The sequence below is a fragment of the Callorhinchus milii genome, unplaced genomic scaffold (genome assembly GCF_018977255.1).
Source record: "Callorhinchus milii isolate IMCB2004 unplaced genomic scaffold, IMCB_Cmil_1.0 Scaffold17, whole genome shotgun sequence".
Lineage (NCBI taxonomy): Eukaryota > Metazoa > Chordata > Chondrichthyes > Chimaeriformes > Callorhinchidae > Callorhinchus > Callorhinchus milii.
This window is the reverse complement of record NW_024704758.1, coordinates 4,116,545-4,138,639: the sequence shown is the minus strand read 5'-3', so window position 1 is coordinate 4,138,639 and position 22,095 is coordinate 4,116,545. Positions and strand designations below refer to the sequence as shown.

At 50.3% G+C, this 22,095-nt stretch overlaps 1 protein-coding gene across 1 annotated transcript; it reads left to right on the top strand.

The window, feature by feature from the left end:
* The first annotated feature begins 10,020 nt into the window (after positions 1-10,020).
* Positions 10,021-20,918, top strand: LOC103175078 (eosinophil peroxidase-like). The gene is made up of 16 exons (XM_007887841.2): positions 10,021-10,068; positions 11,317-11,422; positions 12,842-12,935; positions 13,490-13,665; positions 14,171-14,303; positions 14,736-14,865; positions 15,405-15,611; positions 16,388-16,727; positions 16,928-17,088; positions 17,650-17,908; positions 18,416-18,586; positions 19,322-19,559; positions 19,627-19,838; positions 20,282-20,446; positions 20,610-20,703; positions 20,789-20,918. The coding sequence occupies exons 1-16, from the start codon at positions 10,021-10,023 to the stop codon at positions 20,916-20,918; spliced, it is 2,664 nt and encodes an 887-aa protein (XP_007886032.1).
* The last annotated feature ends 1,177 nt before the right edge of the window (positions 20,919-22,095 follow it).

The window sequence follows — 22,095 nt, the reverse complement described above, 5'->3', positions numbered from 1 at the left end:
TTAAAAGGGATTATTACCCCTGGAAAGTGAGCCACTAATTCACCAAGAAACAGGTTCCTACTTAATGCTAGGTAGACGATCAAAAAATAAACCTGTACAGTTAATAGTCTGAGTACAGCTCCTGCCTGAGGCTATTCAAGGTGAATCAAAGTTGTGATTCATGGGTCTATCCAAGATGTTCAAACTACATTGCCATGTAGACATTTACACATATCAACTCAGTGACAAAATCTTTCACGGACTCGATGAAAGATCTCCTGTAATAGCTGCATAATCTCCACCAATGTTGTCTTAAAAAAAAGAACATTATTAATAATTAAAAACTCCCTGAGTAAGAACTTCTGATATCCCCTGTATATACACTCACTGAAAATCTCATAATCCAGACATAATCTCACTGAAAGTACCTGGAGATGTCCTCATCCATCCCACCCACCCACCCACCCACCCATCCACTCACCGACTGTGGCTATGATCATGACCGTGTCTGTGCTGTACAGTTGGATCATGTCTGCCAATTAGTGGGTTATCAGTTAATGAGTCTGAGGTTGTTTAGTAAACAACTGGTGTCCACCTAACCGGGAATCGTACGCTGTGATCCAATAATGGGATTCCAATGAATCTTGGTATCTGTCCTGAAATTGCTCTTCACACCTTGAACCTGAGCCCTCTTGTTCTGGTGTTTTTATCTGGGTTTCCTTTCTCAATCCAATTTAGAATCTTAAACAACTCTGTGAGATCCCATCTGGCACATCTCTTTTCAAGACTGAAGAGCCCTAGCTTGTCCAGTCGTTGCTCACAGCTCATTCCTCTAACATCCTCGATGCTCTCCTCTGACTGAATCCAGGGCCAGGGAAGCCCCTTATGTCACAGTGACCAGCACTGTAAGTAGTATTCTAGGTGCCGCCTGACCACAACTGTACAGTCTGATTATCACATCTCCTGATTTAACAATATAGCGCAGTCCTATTTGCCCTTAGTTATTGCTGACTCACACTGTTTTAACATAGTGAGAGACAGGTCAACTAATACCACCAGATATCTTTCAGCTTCCCCTCCTGCAAGGGGTGTAACAGGCTCCTTTAGGACAGATATCAGGAAGTATATCTTTTCACCAGGCATAATTAATGGAATGAGATCATGGGAAACGTTGTGGAGGTCAGGAACCTGGACTCTTGCAAACTGATTGATAGAAACAGTCCCACAAACAACCATGAGTCAGTAACCTATCTGGGGGATTGCTGGCCAGGACACCAGGAGAAACTCCTTCCTCTTTTTGAGTGGTGCCATGGGATCTTTAGCCAAACAGGCTCAGACAGACCTCGGTTTAACATTTCTCCAGCAATGCAGTGCCCCCCAGCACTGTCTGGAGTTTCAGCCCCGAATGTGAGCTCAAAGTCCCAATGTTGGGCTGCAGCCCACAACCTTCCAACGCAAGTAGAGCGTGTCTCTAAAGTACTACAAAGAGTGCGCAGCACAATCTGAACCTGATCACAGTATATTAGTGTTAATCAAGAGCTGTTCTCTACGAATACTGTTAGCAGGGACAGGACCTGCCATACAGGTATCCATCAACCCACGTTCACACACCCACAACTCACAGTCCAGGCTAACTCTCCAGTGCAGTGCTTGGATGCTGCATTGACAGAGGTGCCGTCCTTTGGATGAATATTAAACCAAGGTCCTGCTGTTTGTTCAGGGGATGCTAAAATTATTGTAACGGCAGTTACTCCCCCACCCCCCACCACCTCCCGGTGTCTTGGCCAACAATCCCCCAGATTAATCGCTTATTCACTTTATGGCTGCTTGTGGGACATTGTTATGCACAAATTGGATGCCAATTTTGTCGATAAAATACACAACCACCACGTTTATATGTGAAGCGTTTAGTTTCAATGCTCTAGGGTGCTATAAAAAGGCAAGGTTTGTTATTACAGGATTAATATAACAGTAGGGCCAGAGTCAACAACAGAGTCCAAGATGGAGCAGAGTCATAATATCTTCATAAAGGATGTCGTTTTGTGCAACATTGTTTGACTGGCATAATATTTAACCATCTTCACAGTGTCCACTTTCTCATATAGCGGGTCAGCCAGGCTCTTTGTCTAAACACACACACGCATTCTCTCACTGCCTGTATTATTGTTCCCCCACCCCCAGCTCTCTCTCTATGACTGAAGAATCCATTGACCAGAGAACATCCTCTTACATAATAACGCAACCTCTGAGCTCCCAACACATCCACTTGTTTCAGATCCCAGATAAAGCCTTTTTTGACAAGTGTTTATTTCTTGTGGAATGTATGAATCCCGGGGTTGTTATGTGTGGCTCAGTGATTGATTGGGGCTGGTGATGTGAATATATTACTGGTGATTTCAGCCCTGACACATACACTGGGACACTCGCAGGCCTGTTGTCATTCTCTGTTGGCTCCTCAGCTGCCAAAACAATCATTTATTGATGAAGATCTCAAAATAAGCTTCTTTAAGAGAAATTCCACCGAGGTCAGGAATCAAACTCTTTTCGTTAGGGTTATTGCTCTTGCCTCTGGGTTAGATGGTTGTAAGTTCGCACTCCAGGATGAGGAGGGGGCGGGTAGGCAACCATTGAAACTTGTATTTATATAGCGCCCCTCACATGGAATCGCATCTCAGAGATAATAATAATAATCCTTGCAGTTGATATAGCGCTTTTCACGTCGGGAGGACATCCCAAAGCGCTTCACAGAACACACTGTAAAGTGAATTGACTGTATATTTGTGGGCGAACGCGGCAGCCAATTGCGCACAGCAATGTCCCACAAACAGTCGTAGATTGAAAATGACCAATTTATTATTGTTTTTGGTTTTGGAGGGATTATTATTAGGCTCTGTGTGGAGTAAGGAAACTTGCCCGAGGTTTCACCCTCTGCCTGGAATTGAACTCGGGTCTCTCGCTTGCAAAGCGAGTGCTCTAACGACTGAGCTACAGGACTCCTCTGTACAAGGACAGACTTGGAGGCCGAGTTATGGAAAGGGGGAAGAGATAGATAACCATAAGCTCCGTGAGCCAATCATCCCCTCCTCGCCCAGCTCCACAGTTTCCCCATCCCACACAGGATAGAGTTCAAAATCCTCATCCTTGCCTTCAAAGTCCTCCACAGCCTTGCTCCTCCCTTTCTCTGTGACCTGCTGACTCCATACCAACCTGTCTGCTACTTCCCCTCAGATTTTGCAGAACTTTAGGCAAATTTTAAACAATATTATTTGATAATTAAAAACGCTGTATGATCATTACTTATTAAATTCTTGCTTTCACATTATTTTAATCATTCTAAGGTTTGAAACAAATACATGAAGCATTGCTTCATCTATAGAAATCTGTTTTTAATGCTTCTGGGTGTGGGATAAAAGTCTTCCTTTGAGTTCAATCACCACCAGTGATAATTCCATTAAAAAAATGCCCTGCTTGGATCCTGGTAATAATAAATAATAATAATCTTTGATAATAATCAGGGTCCCACAAACAGCCATAGTTACTGTATAACAAATATTATTGTTAAGCATTATTATGCCTTGTAGCATTTGGACTGAGCCAGAACTGCAGGGAGGTACGATAATGAAATAACAATAATCCTGTTACTGATACCACACACTTCAACTTATAAATCAGCTGAGATAAGCTCAGGGCACAATTGAGCAGACTTGCCCAGTGTATTGGAAAATGTGGAGGAGAGAATAGTTCTGGAAAGGGTGTGGAGACAAGGGAGGGGGTGTCAAATATTTTCCATTGTTTTACCCGATTCATAATATTAATCCTTGCTTTTATAGCACCTTTCACATAGGAAGGATGGCCCAAAGCGCTTCATAGGATATACTATAAAGTGTAGTAACTGTGTATTTTGTGAGTGAAACACAGCAGCCAATTACGCACAGCAGTATCCCACAAACAGCCATGAACCAATTTTATTTGGGGGTTTGTTGGCCAGGACACTGCGAGAGAGAAACTGCCTTCTCTTTTCCAATACTGCCATGGGAGGCGGAAGGATTGAGGAAGAGAGTTAACACACACGTACACACGTGCACACACATTCATGTGCCCACACAAACACACAGGCCTGACATTAGTCTAATCTTTTCCGTTTACTTGAAACATTTATTGAAGGTGGCTGAAATGACCTTTAAGTGGCTGAAACAGGTCTGTGGGAGCATCTGGGGCAAGTTCAGCAGACAGTTTATCCAGACAGTTTATGCAGACAGTCATTGCTGCTCACGGTGCCAGTGCCGTTGGCCAGCTCTCTGTAATAGCGCTCCGTCCATCCCTCCCCTCCTCCCCTTCCCCACACACACGTTTCAAATATTTCTCTAATCCCCTTTAAAAGCTCATAGACTCTGCTCTGACCAGTGTGTCTGTCAGATTCCACATCTTCATAACCCTCCGTGTAATTTAAACGCTATGGTTTTAGAGATGCTGTTAAAATAATATCCAGTCATTCCCCACTCACTGGCCAGTGAGGCAGCTTCTGAACCCTGGGTATGTTACAGTATATGTATCCTGTACAAGCAACGAATACCCTGTGTGCAACTCTCCTCACGCTCGCTGTCTCGCTCTCTGCCCTCAACCACCCTTGCTGGTGCTACTGAAACTCCGCGCCTCAATCCCTCCACCTCACCCCCTCTTTACTCATCTTCAGATCGCGGCTGAAGACTTTTCTCTTCAACCATGTGTCCGGTGTCCGGTCACCTCCCCTTTCTCCCCAGCTCGTTGTCAAACTACGCCACTGTTAAGGGCTCCAAGACTTTACCCACATGAAGGACGGTGTATCAATTGTTGGTGGTAGCCTGTTCCAGTCATTAATCACCCTCTGAGTAAAGAAAAACTTCCTGGTATCTGTCCTTTAAATTGGCCTTTGCAACCCTGAACTTATGACCACTTGTTCTTCTGTGTTGGTAGACAATACAAGCGCCCAGGGATGCTATCCCATGTGAGGGGCGCTATATAAATGCAAGTTGTTGTTGTTGGAGGTGGAGAAGCCAGAGGTATTGTTTTACGATTTATTGGTTTAATTTCTCGATCGCAGACCTTCATGTGTTTTGTTAGCCGTAACTTCCCCTTTAAGGGTTTTTCTCTCGGACACAAGGCAAGCCGCCATCAAAGAGCTTTGTTCTGTTATCGCTCTGTGCTAGGGAAGGGCTTGAGCAAATGTTTAACCAGTTAGTCATTACCCAAAGTTCATTATCCTGTGTTTTGCCGCAAATCTATCAGGTTTCCCAGTGTCCTGTGCACTGTATACACGGAGCACAGCCCAGGTGGAGTGATGCAAGCGTTGGGGTCATGAGACAGGTGTCATTGACCTCTCTGTGCTGGGCACCTGTCTCTGTCCCACAGCCCCTGAGTGCTGCTACCAGTACCTTTAAAGCCCTCCCCGCTCTTGCTCCTCCCCACCTCTGAGATCTCCTAAATCCTCATGACAAGCTGCTCAGCGGGCACTGACCTGCTCCACGTCCCCCACCCTGGTCGCTCCACCAGCGGTAGTCAGGCCTTTAAACTTTCTGTCCCCACCCTCTGGAACTCTCTCCCGGAGCCACTCCGCCTCAACCCCCCCACCCCCCGCGCCCCCCCTTGTCTCCTCCTTCCACCCTGTCACAAGACCTTCCTCTTCGACAGCGCCTTTGGTCCTTCCCACTACCAACCCCCCCTTGCCCTCTGCTCCTCTTGATTCCAACCCCCAGCTCGGGTGCAAACCTTCGACTGTCCAGCGTCTTGGGCATCATCGTGACTTGAAAGACCCTGTGCAAATGCAATTTTTTGTTGTTCTTCATGCCCCATGTCAAGACATTGCGCTCACAGCCTAGGCTGACACTCTGGTGCATTGCTAGGGGGAGCACTGTATTGTCAGAGGTACCATCTTTTGGATGAGATGTAAAACTGAGGTCCCGTCTGCCTGTTCAGGTGGATGTTAAAGACCCCATGGCACTATTCGAGAAGGGAGTTTCTCCCGATATCCTAACTTACAGTCCCCCAGATAAAATCGATCACTCAGTTTATGGCTGTTTATGGGCTGTTTATGGTATTGCTGACTGTCTCCCTACAAAATACACAGTCGCAGTAAATCCTATGAAACTTTGTGAGACATCCTTCTGAGGTGAATGGTGCTATATCAAAATGTAAGGATTATTAGTAGTATTATCTGCCTTGTCTTCCTTTTAAGCGTCAGGCAGTGATTCTGCCTGTGTGTTTTATGGGGATACCTTATCACCACGCTCTGCGTGAGGAAATCAGAGAGGCCTTTTCAAAAGACCTTAGCTCATTGCTAAGCTGCAGGGTTTAAAGGCCATATAGGAACTCTCCGCCAGTCAGTCAGTGGCCACTCCCTCGCCCCCCCCCCCACACACACACAGTGAGCGTCAGGCATGGCTGACCTCTGGTTGAGGGGTGGGCTTGGGAGACCCTCATGCTCAGGAACATTCCAGCCTGACAGCTCTGAGCTGCGGGGAGATTAGAGTGTGGGGCAGGAATTCCACTCCTATTAAATCCCCGGTTCGGCCCCAATTCCTTTCCAACAGAAACTGCCTCCCCCCCCCCTTCCCCAGAGCCGCAAATGTAAATAACTCGGGCTGCGGCCCGATAAGGCTTGGCTCAGACACCCAGGAAATAGGCAAAAGAATGCGGGGTCGAGAGTTCACCAGGAAAGTAGGGCCCGGGCTTGGGAATTGCTTCATTGGGAATCGAATGAGTCAAGTTTATACCAACACAGACCCCGACCTCGAGGATGATCTCAGCACAGGGAGAGGGTGCAGCCTGTGACACCCTCAGGCTGTTAAAGGGACCGATTCCGCGGTCATATCCCCGTGACTCGCAGCGCTCTGTGACTTTCAGGAGCCACCGTGCCCGTTTAATAAAGGCTGGCGAAAGCCTTTCTTTTGTAGTTATTTTAGGTTAAAAAACAGGTTTGATTGATCTGAGATTGACATGTCAGTGATGCTGATTAACATGGGAGGGGGAAGGCTGTTATCTTCCCTTCTTGATGGTCTCGCTCTCTTTCTCTCTCTCTCTACATTTACTACGTTTCCCCCCATCGTGATGGGTCTCAGTCTGTGGCTCAGTCACTCGTTCTCATCTCAGGGTCAGGAGGCTGTGAGCTCAAAGTCCCATGTGAGGACTTTGAGCTCATAGTCTAGGCTAACGCTCCAGTGAAGTGCTGGGAGAGCTCTGCAATGTCAGAGGTGGAGTCGTGAAAATTAGACCATGGTGCCATCTGCCTGTTCAGATGGACATTAAAGATCCCGTGGTGCTATTTGAAGAGAAGGGAGTTTCTCTTGGTATCCTGGCCGGCAATCCCCCAAATAAAATTGCTCACTCGCTCCATGGCTTCAAGATCCTCGCTTTCATCCTAAAATCCCCTCCACAGTCTCCACCTGACAGAGGTTGAAGAGGTTGAGGACGATGTGATATAGATTACCTGCCACCTTTGCCTACGCATATGCAATCATGACATTTGACAGTGAAATTAAGTGATAGGTGACCTGTGTTTAAGATTGGTGATGCCACCTGTTGGCCAAAAATCATGCAATCATACAATAATAATCCTTGCGTTTGATATAGTGCCTTATCACACCATTGAGACGTCTCAAAGTGCTTCACAGAATATACTGTAAAATGAATTGGCTGTGTATTTTGTGGGCAACAGCCATATTGCACACAGCGGTGTCCCACAAATAGTCATGGATTGAGCGACCAAACTATTATTGTTATAAATGTTTTGAAGGGACTATTACCCCGCCAATCAACTAACAATCAGGTTCCTACTTACTGCTAGGTAAACAGAGGCATGTGGAGTAAGGAAACTCGCCCCGGCCGGGAATCAAACCCGGGTCCTCTCGCTTGTGAGGTGAGAGCTCTAACCAATAAGCTACAGGGCTCCATTTCAATCTGGATCTTTATCAATGAGGAGTGTGTCTGTGCTGGCATTCCACAGACAGGAAAGTTACATGATACACAAGTTAAATTTACATGAACTGTACAACATGGAAATATTATTTGATCCAGTCCATCCATGCCAGTATTTAACACCGCATGTATAAATGTGAGCGCATCTTACTCCCTCTCGTACCCTTCTTATCCCTGCTCCTTCATGTTGGACATGTGTAGTGACCGATTTCAACAGATGATTAAATTCTTCCGCATCCACCCCCAACCCACAATAAGAGACTGAAAGAATCCTCCTCTGTCTCTCTCATACCCTGAGTAGATGTCCGTGAACATGAAGCAAGTACATTGTAAATCCATCGTATCCACTATAGTGTGGTGCTGTCCCCTGGTGGATAGGCATCGCTTTATGAATGTTTTTGACACTGCCAGTAACTAACTCTGGAAGCAAATGCTCTTTTTCAAAACTGACTCCAATCAAACATCGACTCAGGTCAACTATGGATCAGCCAAGGTTGAATAATTTGACATTCATATAACATTAATAAATAATTGCATTTGATGTAGCACTTTATCACATCGTGAGATGTCTCAAAGCGTTTCACAGGATGTATTGTAAAATGGATTGACTATATTTGGTGGGCGAAATGCGGCAGCCAATTGCGCACAGCAGTGTCCCACAAACAGTCGAGGATTGAGTGACCAACTTGTTATTTTTTTGGAAGGACCATTACCTCCAGAAAGCAATCCACCAATTGGCTAACAACCGGGTTCCCACTTACTGCTATATAAATGGAGGTGTGTGGAGTAAGGAAACTTGCCTAAAGTTTTGCCATGCCCAGGTATCAAACCTGGGACCTCTCTCTTGTGAGGCGAGTGTTCTAATCTATATGCTACAGGACAGAGTGAGTGACCAATTTTACCTGGGGGATTGCTGGCCTTGACACAGGGAGAAACTCCCTTCTCTTTTTTTTAAATAGTGCCATATTCACCTGAACAGGCAGATGGGACCTCAGTTTAATGTCTCATCCGAAGGACAGCACCTCTGACAAAATAACACCCCCCAGCACTGCATTGAACTCAAATTCCCTGATGTTGGGCTTGAACTGAATTGTCTGAATATCTGTCTCAGTCCCTCAGCTATCTCAGTGCAGGCAAGTGTATGCGTGGGAGGTGGAGGGAATTAGCTGGGAGGTACAAGAGAGGGCACCAGCCAGGGGAAGAGGGAAACCATCTCGAGGGCGGGAAAACCCAGCCAGGGAGAGGAGGGCAGCTGAGGGAAGGGACATTTGAGGGAAGGTTCAATTTGATAATTTGCTCTGTTCTCCCCCATCTCAGATTTTAATATAAGACGGTGTGACAGGCTGAAACTGGGTGGAATTCGGAGCCTCCGCAGCCCCACTCGGTGATGGGTGTTTCCCGGCGGATCCCGACATTCCAACTTTTAAGAGAGAAGTAGATGGGTATTTGGGGAGGACAAGATTGCAGGGCTATGGAGAGAAAGCGGGCCAGTGGGATTGAGTTGGATTGCTCTGTTGGATCGCAGACACGATGGGCCGAATGGCCTCTTTCGGTGCTGTATGATTCTATGATTCCCCCTCTCTCTCACTCTCTCCGATGAGCAGGAAACACGGAGCGTCCCTGAGAATAGGAAGGTCAAATCACTGAGAGTAAAATAGAGAGAGAGAGAGAGCGAGAGAGAGAACGTGCGAGAGAGCGAGAGAATGAGATCAGATTAACTCTCTCTCACCGGGGGTGTAATGAGCACAATTTGTGCAGATTGAAGTAAAATACTTCAGTTTTCTGAATAGACAGAGAATCGCCAGGGAGCGCAGATTAATGTGTAAGCATTGACGTGTGCTGGTATTGGGTTTCCAACACCAGAACCTGGGGACAAACCCTCATTGTTGCCCTCACTCAAGGGCCTGGAGCTCGTGCCCAGAGCCTGGCTTTGATGTTAGTGCGGGCAGTGGGATGGGGCAGTGATCAGCCTTTGGTGTGAGGCTGGGGGTGTGCGAGCGGCTCTCCCTCCACCTGTCCACACCTCTTATTACAGGCCGCCTGACACTGGCTGTGTGCCCGGGCCGGTGCTGACAGCAGCCTGGACCAGAGATGTACGTCTGGAACAAGAAACCGGCTTCACACAACACCAGTCTGAGTGTAAGAGGGAGAGAGTAACGTTATAACAATCACTCACACACACGGCATGTCAAGACACTCAGGGTGCGTCGGTCACACTGTGTCACACTCACAGTGTGTGTCGGTCACAGTGTGTCAGTCACAGTGTGTGTCAGTCACACTCCAGTGTGTGTCAGTGTGTCTCGGTCAGTGTGTCTCGATCACAGTGTGTCTCAGTCACAGTGTATTAATCAATGTATCAGGCACAATGTGTCAGCCATTATATAATACACACTGCAGTGTAAGAGCCTCCTTGACAGTGGGGAGGTAAGCGAGGTCTCCTCAGGGCTGAACTGGCTCCAAGGTGACATGTTTAGCAATGGAATTTCAGAATCGAGCCAGCCCTTGTGGCGGTCTCAGTTCCTGAGGCAGGCGGCCCATACTACTCAAGGGCACTGCTGATGGCTCATCGTAAATATCACTGCTGATAGGCATGACATAGGAGGGCAGACCAGTCACAGGGGCAAGGAATCGTCCCACTCAGCTCCTGTTAACCCTGCAAGCCAAAGCCCGAACAGGTAGGGTGGTCCTGGCTGGACAAGAAGCAGGAAAGTTTGCCACACGGCGATATCAATGGCATGATATGCAGTTTTAGCTGGTTAAAATCCAGCACACTCTGGGATCCTCAAGCCTTGGTTCTTGCCAACCTATGCCTAATACTTTCTGGAATTAGGTAAGCAGGATACGTTCCCCCCAGGGAGAGAGTGCACATTCCATTCCATCTATCTCTGGAATTTCCACGTGTAGGTGGGATGCATGGAATTCTTGGTTCGGATACTCTGAGGCACTGTGATGGGTTTCCGCACGTGTCAGACAGCCAGCAGACCAAAATAATTAGAGCCAGTCACACAGAGTGTGCTATGATATAACACACACTGCAGTGTTGGAGTCAGTAATTATGGAATGGAGGTGGTGTGGGCCTGAGCTGCGTAGAGCTGGGAAGGATTTGGCAGTGGCTTGTTCTCTGATGGAGAGATTGCCTATCTGAGGCCTGACCTGTGCCCAAACCACAACCTGGTGATATGTCTGAGCTGAAAATCTGTTTGAAGTTTTGCATGAATGGAGCCATTGTGTCTTTGCTTTGTTGTGTGGTGGTGAAATCTGCTGGAGGTGCAGATAAATAGGCTGCAGGTGTCCACGCCAGACACACTGGGCGGCACACACTGACCGAGGTGCTGAGGATCAGGCACAGCGCTCAGAATCCAGCTCTCCCTGCGGGAATATCGGCAGCAAAGAATCCAAGTCCAGACCCAGGAATTCTGCATCCGCACTGGGCATTCCAGCCTATCGATTAAGACCCTCACCAACAATCGGGACCCTCAAGCTGTACAGAATGGTAAGCCGTACCCCCTCCTTCCCCACCTTTCTCTTCCACTGTGCTTACTGTTACCTTCCATAAGACGTAGGAGCAGGAGTAGGCCATTCGGCCCCTCGAGCCTGCCCCACCATTTAATAAGATCATGGCTGATCTTCTAACCTAATTCCATTTACCCGCCCTATCCCAATATCCCTTAATCCCTCTATCCTTTAGAAATCTATCAACCTCAGTCTTGAATATCAGTCTTCCCCTGGCTTAGCATCGTGTCACGCTCTCTGGGACTCTACCCGGTGTGACGGGCACTATACAAATGCAAGTTGTTGTTGCAAGATTCATTTATATAAAGCCTTAGAATTCCCAATGTCTCAACTTGCTTCACACTTGCTGTGTAGAGCGGTGACTGTATTTATAGGCAAAACGCAGTAGCCAATTTACGCAAAGAAAATGTCCCACAAACTACCAAGGAGCGAGTGACCAATTTTATTTGGGGGATTGTTGGCAGGACACCGGGAAAGAGAAACTCCCTTCTCTTTTCCAAAAGTGCCATTGGATTTTTAATGTCCACCTCAACAGGCAGACGGGACCTCAGTTTAACGTCTCACCTGTAGGGCGGTACCACGGGTTGAGCTGGGGGTGATACACGACTTAATAGTATCAGGTGACCTGAGACCGGGCGATGGGGACAGCACAAAACAGCTCAGTCCACCGCATTGCCCCATCATCACACTGTCTATTCAGTTCTCCCATGTCAGCCACAGCAAAGCTACTAACCTGTTTGACAGTTGCACAGACCGGTTGGTCACCTCAATGTTAATGTTTTTCAACCTCCAGGTGCTGGGGGCAGGAACCCTACAGCCCTCTGTCCTGTTGGTGTATCTCAGCTCCACCGTCTCATTGGCACAAATGCTCCCGACACAACCAGGTAACAATGACAACACATTGCTGGCTCTTCTCTCCGGGTCTCTGGTCCACCCGGCTTCCTACCCTTCCTGGTGTCTTCTCTCTCCAGCTCTGCTCTCTTCTCTCTCCAACTATTCTCCCTCTCTCCAGGGCTTCCGACTGGAAGGTCCCCCCCTCTCTCTCTCTCTCTCCAGGTCTCTCTCTTCCCCAGGTCGCTTTCTCTCCAGCCTGGAGTTCTGTAGACCCGCCTCACTCAGGAGCCAGACAACTGAAACCACCACTCGACTGAGCCAGTCGTTCTGTCACAAGCCAAAGCTGAGGCAGTGGCCACACACCATGGCAGGTGTTTGAGGAAGAGGAGCAGTGTTAGAGGGTGTGAGTGGGGGAGGTGGGGAAAAGAAATCACCAAGGTGGACTCAAAGGGCCAGGCGATCTGTTTCTGTGCTGGAACATTGTGTGATTGTCTAAGTTACTTCCGGTAATTTAGAAATAATTCTCTGTTGTTTCTTTTCTTGAACCATTGCTTGTGTGATTGAGGGTTGGAGGTTCCTCAAGGGAGGCAGTTTGTCAGTGAGGCCCTCCGACAGGCAACGCACCTCCTCAACGCCGCGTACAAGAGGTCTGGAGAGCGGTAAGAGGTGACAGGCTGACAACCACAGCATCAAAATAAACAACTAGCCAGCTGACCAATTAACTAGCCAACTAACTAATAAAATGGCCACCTGACTATTTAACAACCAACCGACCAATTAAGTAGCCAACCAACAAGCCAAACAATCAACTAACTATCCAACTGATCAACCAACTGGACAATTAATTATTTGATTGACCAGTGAACTATCTCAACAAATGATCTAATTGTCTCAATGCAGTCAATTCACTTACAGTATATCCTGTGAAGCGCTTTGAGACGTCTTGAATACATGATGAGGCGCTATATCAAATGCAAGGATTATTATTATTAACTGAACTAACTAACTCTCCAACTAATATATTAGCTACGAAGAAATCAACAAACCAATCAACTAGCAAAACAACTAACCAACTGAATAACTAGTCAACAAACTAGATAACTAGCCAACTAATCAACTAACTAGTCAATTAACCATCGAGCCATTCCTAGCATCTGCTAATCGATGCCTGGCGAGCGGATGTGATGCCCTGCTGTGCGCCCGTGTTTCGCAGGAGTGACGCTGTGTTGGCCATGGGCTCGGCCTCAGCCAGTGACCTGCTCAGCTTCTTCAAGGAGCCGGAGCCCGAGACCCGGAGCGCGGTGCGAGCGGCCGAGCTGACCGAGACCACCATCGAACTCATCCGCCAGATGGTCTACACCCAGGACAAGGTTGACCGCAACAGCACCGGTACCCGCCGTCCTCCACGGAGATCACAGGGGGGGGCAGAACCTCAGTGGGGGGGGAAGGGGTCACACAACTGGGGGCAGGGAATCTTCCCACTCAGCTCCTGTTAACCCTGCAAGCCAAAACCCTAATGGGTGGGGTGGTCCTAGATGGACAAGCAGCGGGAAAGCTTACCAGACAGCAATATCAATGACAAGCTTTGGGTTTTTCGCTGGTTAGACTCCGGCAGTTACCGCAATGCACACTCTGGGGTCCCCCAAGCCTTGGCTCTTGCCAACCTGCGCATAATACTTTCCGGAATTTGGTAAGCAGGATGCATCTCTCCAGGGAGAGAGGGGGCACATTCCATTCCAACAATCTATCTCTGGGATTTCCATGTGTAGGTGGGATGCATGGAATTCATAGCTTGGTTTGGAGACTCTTAAGTACAGTGATGGTCAGACCCCGGAATGGGAAGGGAGGTTACATGTTGGCTCAGTGCTGGTTCTCTCACTCTCCACCCGCACAGAGCTGCTGGGAGCCCAGGAGCTACAGACTCTAGCCCAGGCCACGGGCTGCACGGCTCAGCTACAGATGGTGAGCTGTTCCTCGTCCTGTTTAATGAACAAATACAGAAGCGTCACCGGAGTCTGCAACAACAGGTACTGAGCCACGCTCACTCACCCCGGCCAGAGGGAGAGAGAGATACACACACACAAGAGAGACAGAGGTGTGAGAGAAAGTAAAACGTGTGAGAGAGAGTGAGAAAGAGAGAGAGACATGCGAGAGAGATATGACAGTGAGAGTGAATGAGAGAGAGGGTGAGAGAGCGAGACTCGAGAGAAAGTCGTGACAGAGATACACACATAGACACACACACCCAGAGGAGCAACAGAGAGAGGGAGAGAGTTGACAGAGTCGTGACAGAGAGCGAGAGAAACATGAAACAGAGAGCAAGGACACAGAGAGAGACACAGGAGCAAGCGAGAAAGAGGGAGAGAAAGAGAGGCAAGTGGGGTGGTAAATAAGCCCTTGGGAAGGGCTGAGCAGGGCTGGTTCCCGGCGCCAGGATCAGGTGTGTGCGTTCCCCACAGGCAGCACCCAGCCTGGGGGGCCGCCAACACCGTATACTCCCGCTGGCTCCCCGCAGAGTACGAGGATGGCTTTCTGCTGCCCAAAGGCTGGGACGATGCGAAGAAACATAACGGCTTCTCATTACCGCTGGTGGGTAAGAACGTGCCCACAGCACCTCCACACCTCTCACTGCCCGTCACACTAATCACTAGTGTAGTATCTGCCTGTGGGCAGCTGTGATCAATCAACATTAACAATAATCCTTGTGTTTTGTTATCACACCTATAACATAGAAATATCTCAAAGCACTTTGCACGGAAAGGCTGTAAAGTGTAGTGACTGTGTACTTTGTAGGCAGACGCAACAGCTAATTTGTGCACAGTAGTGTCCCACAAACAGCCATGGAGTGAGTGATCAATTTTATCTGGGAAATTGTCAGCCAGGACACTGGGAGAGAGAAACTCCCTTCTCTTTTGCAATAGTGCCTTGGGATGCTTAACGTCCACCTGAACAGGCAGATGGGTCTCAGGTTGTCTCATCTAAAGGACGGCATCTCCGACAATGCAACCCTCCCCCAACACTCCACAGGAGCATCAGCCTAGACTTGCAGGTTGAGCCTATAATGGGTGTGTGAGGAGGGGGGCAGCTGGTGTTGTGAGGACCTCTTACATTCTGTGTGTTTCTTCCAGGCAAGGACGGTCTCGACTGCCATCTTGTACACCTGTAACGAGAACATCTCTCTGGACGGCCGGTACTCACACATGCTGGTGGAGTGGGGGCAGTGGATTGACCACGACATGGACCTGACCCCGCAGAGCGCGAGCACCACTTCCTTCCTCGACGGCAGAGATTGCTCCACCTCCTGCCACAACAGGAGCCCCTGCTTCCCCATACAGGTGTGTTTTACTCACAGGTGTGCCTCACCATATGGCTGTGCTTCCTCTACAGACGGATTATACAGATGGACTGTCCCCATACAGGTGGGCTTCCCTGTACTGATAGGCCATCTGTCCTGCTTACAGTGAGGCAAAGAGACAGATTCCCAAAGAGACAGGTCAGGGTCTGGGATTGTCCTGATGGGCAGAACCTAACCCAATAACAGAGGCATGAAATATTTGCTCAGTGAGAGCAAGGTGGAAGGAACTGAACTCAGATATAATTCAACCAGACTTTTAATTGTCAGCCTGGCTCAGTCACTTGCACAGTTGGAGTGTGATCCTGGACTGTGTGAATTCAAAGTGCCGATCAGAACCCATCCTTCGGATGAGACGTTAAACCGACGTTCCTACTGCCTGTTCAGGCGGACGTCAAAGATCCCACGCCACATGTTCGAAAAGAGAAGGGAGTTTCTCTCTCCCAGTGTCCTGGTCAACAATTCCCCCCAAAAATTGGTCACTCCGTGGCTGTTTGTGGGACCCTGCTGTGCACAACTGGTTGCTGGATTTCGCCAATAAAATACAGTCACTACACTTTACAGTATATCTTGCGAAGCGCTTTGAGACATCTCAACGGCGTGATAAGTTACTATATCAAATGCAAGGATTATTATTATTATTATTTCTGACTGAGACTGAGCCAGGCCGCACTCAGTGTGGCCGGACATGAAGTACAACCTGGGGGATGTTTGGCTGAGCCGCGTGTATTCCATATCCTGATGACAGTTTCTCCACAGATCCCAGTGGGTGACCCGCGAGGTTGCGGGGAGGAGCAGGCGTGTATGCCTTTCTTCCGCTCGGCCCCGGGGTGCAGCGGGGGGCTGGGGCCCCGGGAGCAGCTGAACAGCATCACCTCCTTCGTAGACGCCAGCATGGTGTACGGCAGCAGCCAGCCGCTAGCTCGCAGCCTCCGCAACCTGTCCAGCCCGCTGGGCCTGCTGGCCACCAACCAGGACCACAGCGACCACGGCCGGCCACACCTCCCCTTCATAAGAAACAGGCCTGTCAATCCCTGCGCCATGACCAAAAACCACTCTCAGGCCACCAACCAGTCTGACATCGCCTGCTTCCAGGCAGGTAGGTCCAGCGCACTTGCTCTCACAGCTTAGCTGATAACAGGTGGGTTGGGGTGGGTGGGTGGATAACCAAAAGCACGGTCACAATTGATAGATGTCAGCCACCAGCTGTGAGCTGAGGTCCTGCCCACAGCTCGAATCCACCACCCTATGAGCTCGCGGTGAGCAGGCAGTGAGAGACGCGACTCTTTCCCTCCGCAGGAGACTCCCGAGTCAACGAGCACCTAGGGATGACCGTGCTGCACACTATCTTCTTACGGGAGCACAACCGCGTGGCCTCCGAACTACACCGACTGAATCCCCACTGGAGCGGCGAAACCCTGTACCAGGAGAGCCGCAAGATCATTGGGGCCTATCACCAGGTGAGAGCCCTGCACAGGGGCTGTTCCTTCCTCGGTCACACTTACAACTCGATTCACAGAGAAACTTATGGCACACGATGAGGCCATTCAACAACAACAAACAAAAAATTTTGATCGCTCAGTCCACGACTGTTTGTGAGACGCCGCTGTGTGCAATTGGCTGCCGTGTTTCACGCACAGAATCCACTTTATAGTATACCCTGTGAAGCGCTTTGAGATGCTTCAATGACGATTAGGAGATGACAGTCTTTTGTCGTAAAGAGGGAAAGTAGGGGGCAAGCTGGTGGGATTGAAGGCGAGAGTTCCAAAGCTTTGGGGCGTAGTGGCTGAAAGCACGGCCGCTGATGGTGGAGCGGAGAGGACGAGGGACAAACAGGAGACTGGAGCCAGCCGAGCGGAGACAGGTGGGGAGTAAGCTGGTCTGAGAGGTAGGGAGGTGCCAGGGCATGAAATGATTTGCTAGATGAGCGTGAGGATCTTGAAATCGTTCTGTGATAGGGAACCCGTGGAGCCTGGCGAGGAACTGGGGTGATGAGGTAAATAACCATCTCGTTTACGCAGGTGATTAACTGGAAAGACTACATTCCTAAGATCCTGGGACCGGAGGCCACCGAGGAGCACCTACCGGGCTACACCGGCTACCGGGACACAGCCGATCCCCGCATCTCCAACGTGTTCGCCACGGCTGCCTTCCGCTTCGCCCATGTCACCATCCACCCCGTCCTGTTCCGCCTGGACCAGAACTACTCGGAGAGCCCCGACTACCCCAGCGTCTCGCTACACAAGTCCTTCTTCTCCCCCTGGAGAATCATACAGGAAGGTGAGGCCAGCGCAAAGCGGAGCAGGCCAAAGCTCAGCAGTTTCCAACCTGGCTCAGCAGTAGCGCTCTCGTCTCGGAGTCAGAAGGTTGTGCACCTACAACTCATCAGGTCTAAGTGCTGGTGGGGGGGGGGTTTCATTGTCGGAGGTGTCGTCCTTCAGGTGAGATGTTAAACAGAGGTCCCGTCTGCCTGTTCTTGTGGATGTTAAAGATCCCATGTCACTATTCGAAAAGAGAAGGGACTTTCTCTCTCCAGGTGTCCTGGCTAATAATTCCCCAGATAAAATCAGTCACTCCATCCACAGCTGTTTGCGGGGACTCTGCTGTGCGCAATCAGCTGCCGTGTTTTGCCCACAAAGTACAGTCACTGCACTTTACACTATATCTAGTGAAGCGCTTTGAGACGTCTCAACAACGTGATAAGGCGCTACTATATCAGATGCAAGGGGATTACTATTGTTACCCCAGCTCCGCGCCGTAACCCAGCCCGTGACCTGTGACCTGCAGGGGGAATCGACCCCATTCTCCGCGGAGTGATCCTGAAGTCGGCCAAGCTGCAGACACAAACACAGATGATGCCGGCGGAGCTGACCGAGCGCCTCTTTCAGCCCGAGGAGTCGCTGGCGCTCGACCTGGCTTCCCTCAACCTGCAGCGAGGCCGCGACCACGGGCTGCCCGGTGAGTAACACACGCAACCGCCAGGACACACGTGACCGTCAACACGCCACGGCCAGGACACAGGTAGGTGACTGTAACACACTTGGGATGGTACCCGTGTGACTGTCACATGTCTGGGCTGGGACACACTGGCCACTTACGGTGAGTTCTATAAGCACTGGCTCGTCTTTCGCTTCCCGTTCCGGTTTCAATATGTCTGGATTTGGAGCCGCCAGTCCAGGCTGACACCCCAGGGCAGGGCAGGGGGCTGACACCCCAGGGCAGGGCAGGGGGAGCATTGCATTGCCGGAGATGCAGGCCCTTCGACCTGCGATATTGGGAAAGAGAAGGGAGTTACTCCCGGTGTCCTGGCCGACAATCTCTTGTCAGATAATCGTTCCACCTCCGGGGTGGGGCCATGGGGTGTGGGTTGGTGTGGATTAGCATGTGCTGTGCGTGTCTGGGGGGACTGTGTAACAGCGCTGGGAGAGTGTGCTGTGCTGGGAGTGACAACAACAACTTGTATTTATACAGCGCCCTTCAGATCGGGTAACGAATAGGAGCGCTTTTATGACGAGAGAGGGCTTTAATACTGGGAGTGAGGGAGGGGATGGGAGTGAGGGAAGGGGTGGGAGTGATGCTGAGAGTGAGGGAGGGGCTGGGAATGAGGGAGGAGTTGGGAGTGATGGAAGGGCTGGGAGTGAGGGAGGGGCTGGGATTGTGGGGCTGGGAGTGAGGGACTGTGTTTCTCCCCAGGTTACGGAGCCTGGAGACGGTTCTGTGGGCTGCAGGAGCCCAGAAGTCTCTCGGATCTGGAGCTGGTGCTGAACAGCACGTACCTGGCCACTAAGTTGCTGTCCGTGTACCAGACCCCAGGGAACGTGGATGTGTGGATCGGGGCCATCGCAGAGCCTCTGCTCCCCGGGGCCCGCGTGGGACCACTCCTCGCCTGTCTGCTCGGCCGGCAATTCAGGGCCTTACGAGACGGAGACAGGTAAAGCCACTCGGTTACTGTCACTCTCACCCTGAGCCGGGCTGATGGAATTCGGTTTCTGTTGCAGATTCTGGTGGGAGAACGACGGGGTGTTCACCAGGCGGCAGAGAGAGGAACTCCGCAAAGTCACTCTGTCCAGGATCGTCTGTGACAACACCGGGATCGGACGGATTCCCGTGGACGTGTTCTCCCTGAACCACTATCCCCGGGACTTTGTGCCGTGTGACAGCCCGGACCTGCCCAGCCTCAACCTCAGTGCCTGGAGAGAGGAGCTGACAGGTAACGGCACGGCAGCCTTGCCCACACCCACATCAACAACAACAACTGGCATTTACACAGCGGCCTTCACACAGGGGAAGAGAGTCTTGGAGCACTTAACAGCGCGGAGCCTGACACCGAATTGGGGGAAGGTGACTGTCGGTACGGGCAAAGAGGAATGTCTTCAGGCGTTTTCTGAAAATGGGGAAGAAGGGGTACGAGAAGGAAGGATTTAGGCTGAGAGTTCCAAGGCTTCAAGGCCTAGTGGCTGAAAGTGCGGCTGCTGATGGTGGAGCGGAGGGGACCAGGGATAAGCAGGAGGCCGGAGCCAGCTGAGTGGAGGCGGCAAGTAGTGGATGGGGGAGTAAGCAGGGCAGAGAGTAGGGAGGTCCAGGGCAAGAAGGGATTTGTAGACAATGTGTGTGTGACGCCGATGCGTGACTATGTTCCTCCCGTCTCCACAGGTACTCTGTGTGGGCCGGTCCCCAGAGTGCCCCGGGCTCACCTCTTCCTGTGCGGAGACACCGTCCATTTCCAGTGTCACTCCGGCCTCCGGCTGCTCGGCTCAGCCTTCATCACCTGTAACTCCACCACCAGGGCCTGGAGTTCCCCTGCCCCCACCTGCCGAGGTACACACACCCCCGTACCCACCCCGCAATCTCTCCTCCCCAACCCCTCCCTCCCCAATATCCCCCCTCCCCAACACCCCTCTGCCCCCTCACAGACTGTCTATCCAGATCCCCCGACACACAGCCTGTCTCTCACTGTACACCTTCTCACTCTATCCCACAGAGGTTGTGTCTAAGAGCCTGATCCCTCTGATCAGCACCGGGGTCACCGTGTGTGGATTTGTCATCTCGACAGCTCTCCTCATCACAGGACTCAGGTGAGTTCGCTTCACTGATCCCTGAGATCACACACTGGACCTGAGATCACACACTAAGAATATCTTGTCTTCTGTTTCTGTTTAGATATCATTGGAGGTACAAGGGGAAGGGATGCCAGGTGGGGCTGTGTGTCAGACTGTTCTCCAGGAGCGGGGGAGAGGGCCGGGGTCACCGTGCAGAGGAGATCCCTGGCCCCGTGGCCTTGTCCACATGACACAGCACCTCCTGCCTCTGCCCTGGACCTTTCCTTCCGCCTCTCCATGCCAACGATGCCCACTCTCACCCACTTACTGCTCATTCCAGATATTCCCACTTGCCTGACTGGCTCCCACCTCTCCGCTATCTTCTGCGGTGCTTGAAGATGGAAACGGAAATTCTAGAAAGTTGCGGCACAGACACGGGTCAGTGGTTAGTTTCGGCACTTCTGGCCTTTTGTGGCATTTGTCCACAGGAGCGTCCGGCTTAATCCTGAGTGAAGTTCATGACCTTTGGCCTAAAGCTCCCGTATCTCCTCCTCTCACCTCTGCCAGTGTCCAGACACCACAATCACCCAATAATTGCTGTAATGGAGGAAACAAGACGCTGTCCAATATGAGGATATCTGTGACCTCAGTACTAATCTCACTGTGACATTCCCGTTCTCTGACCTCATACTGTTATTTCTTGTTGGGATGAGATCGCTGCCCTCACACATTGTTCGAGGAGCGAGTTTAGAGGGGGCACCAGGAAGTATTCCCTTACACAGAGAGGGACCGGACACATGGATGGGGCGACCAGGAAGGGTGTCTGGAACCGGATGGTGGATCAAGAAATAGCTCCATACTGCACCGGTGTTGTTAGACAGGCCTTCATCATCCAAACCGTTCATCTTATCCACTCCCTGAGCTGCTGTTACATACAATTTACGGAGAATTCACATCGATATTCAGTCTTGCTGTCTGTCCTGCTGCCGTTTTATCATGTATAAATTCCAATAAAATATCACACGGCAAACCTTAGTCTGACTCATCACAACCTGTCAATATTACAACTCAACAAATCCACGTGTATTCCCGACCCTCTGCAATTCCCTACCTCAATCCCTCCACCTTGCCCATCTTTACATCTCACCTGAAGACTTTCCTCTTCGACCGTGCTTACGTTCACCTCCCCTCTCACCGCCTCAGCATCGCTGTTTAGCACTGTTTAGCTCCGAGATGCCTTTCTCAAACGCTCTCCTCGCCGGTCTCCCCAGGTCCACCACCTACAAACCCCAGCTCAGCCAGAACTCCACGTCATCTTCACCAAACTCCACACACCCGTCACCCTTTCCTCACCAGGCTCCTCTCTCTAAGTCTCCTAACTGATCCATTTCTCGGTCCTCACCCTCACTGCAAATCTCATCACATCCT

Coding starts and splice junctions, on each gene's coding strand:
- LOC103175078 (XM_007887841.2), top strand. CDS start 10,021: ATGTACGTCTGGAACAAGAAACCGGCTTCACACAACACCAGTCTGAGT. Junction 14,304..14,735: donor ACCGGAGTCTGCAACAACAG/GTACTGAGCCAC, acceptor CGTTCCCCACAG/GCAGCACCCAGCCTGGGGGG. Junction 19,839..20,281: donor CTGGAGAGAGGAGCTGACAG/GTAACGGCACGG, acceptor CCGTCTCCACAG/GTACTCTGTGTGGGCCGGTC.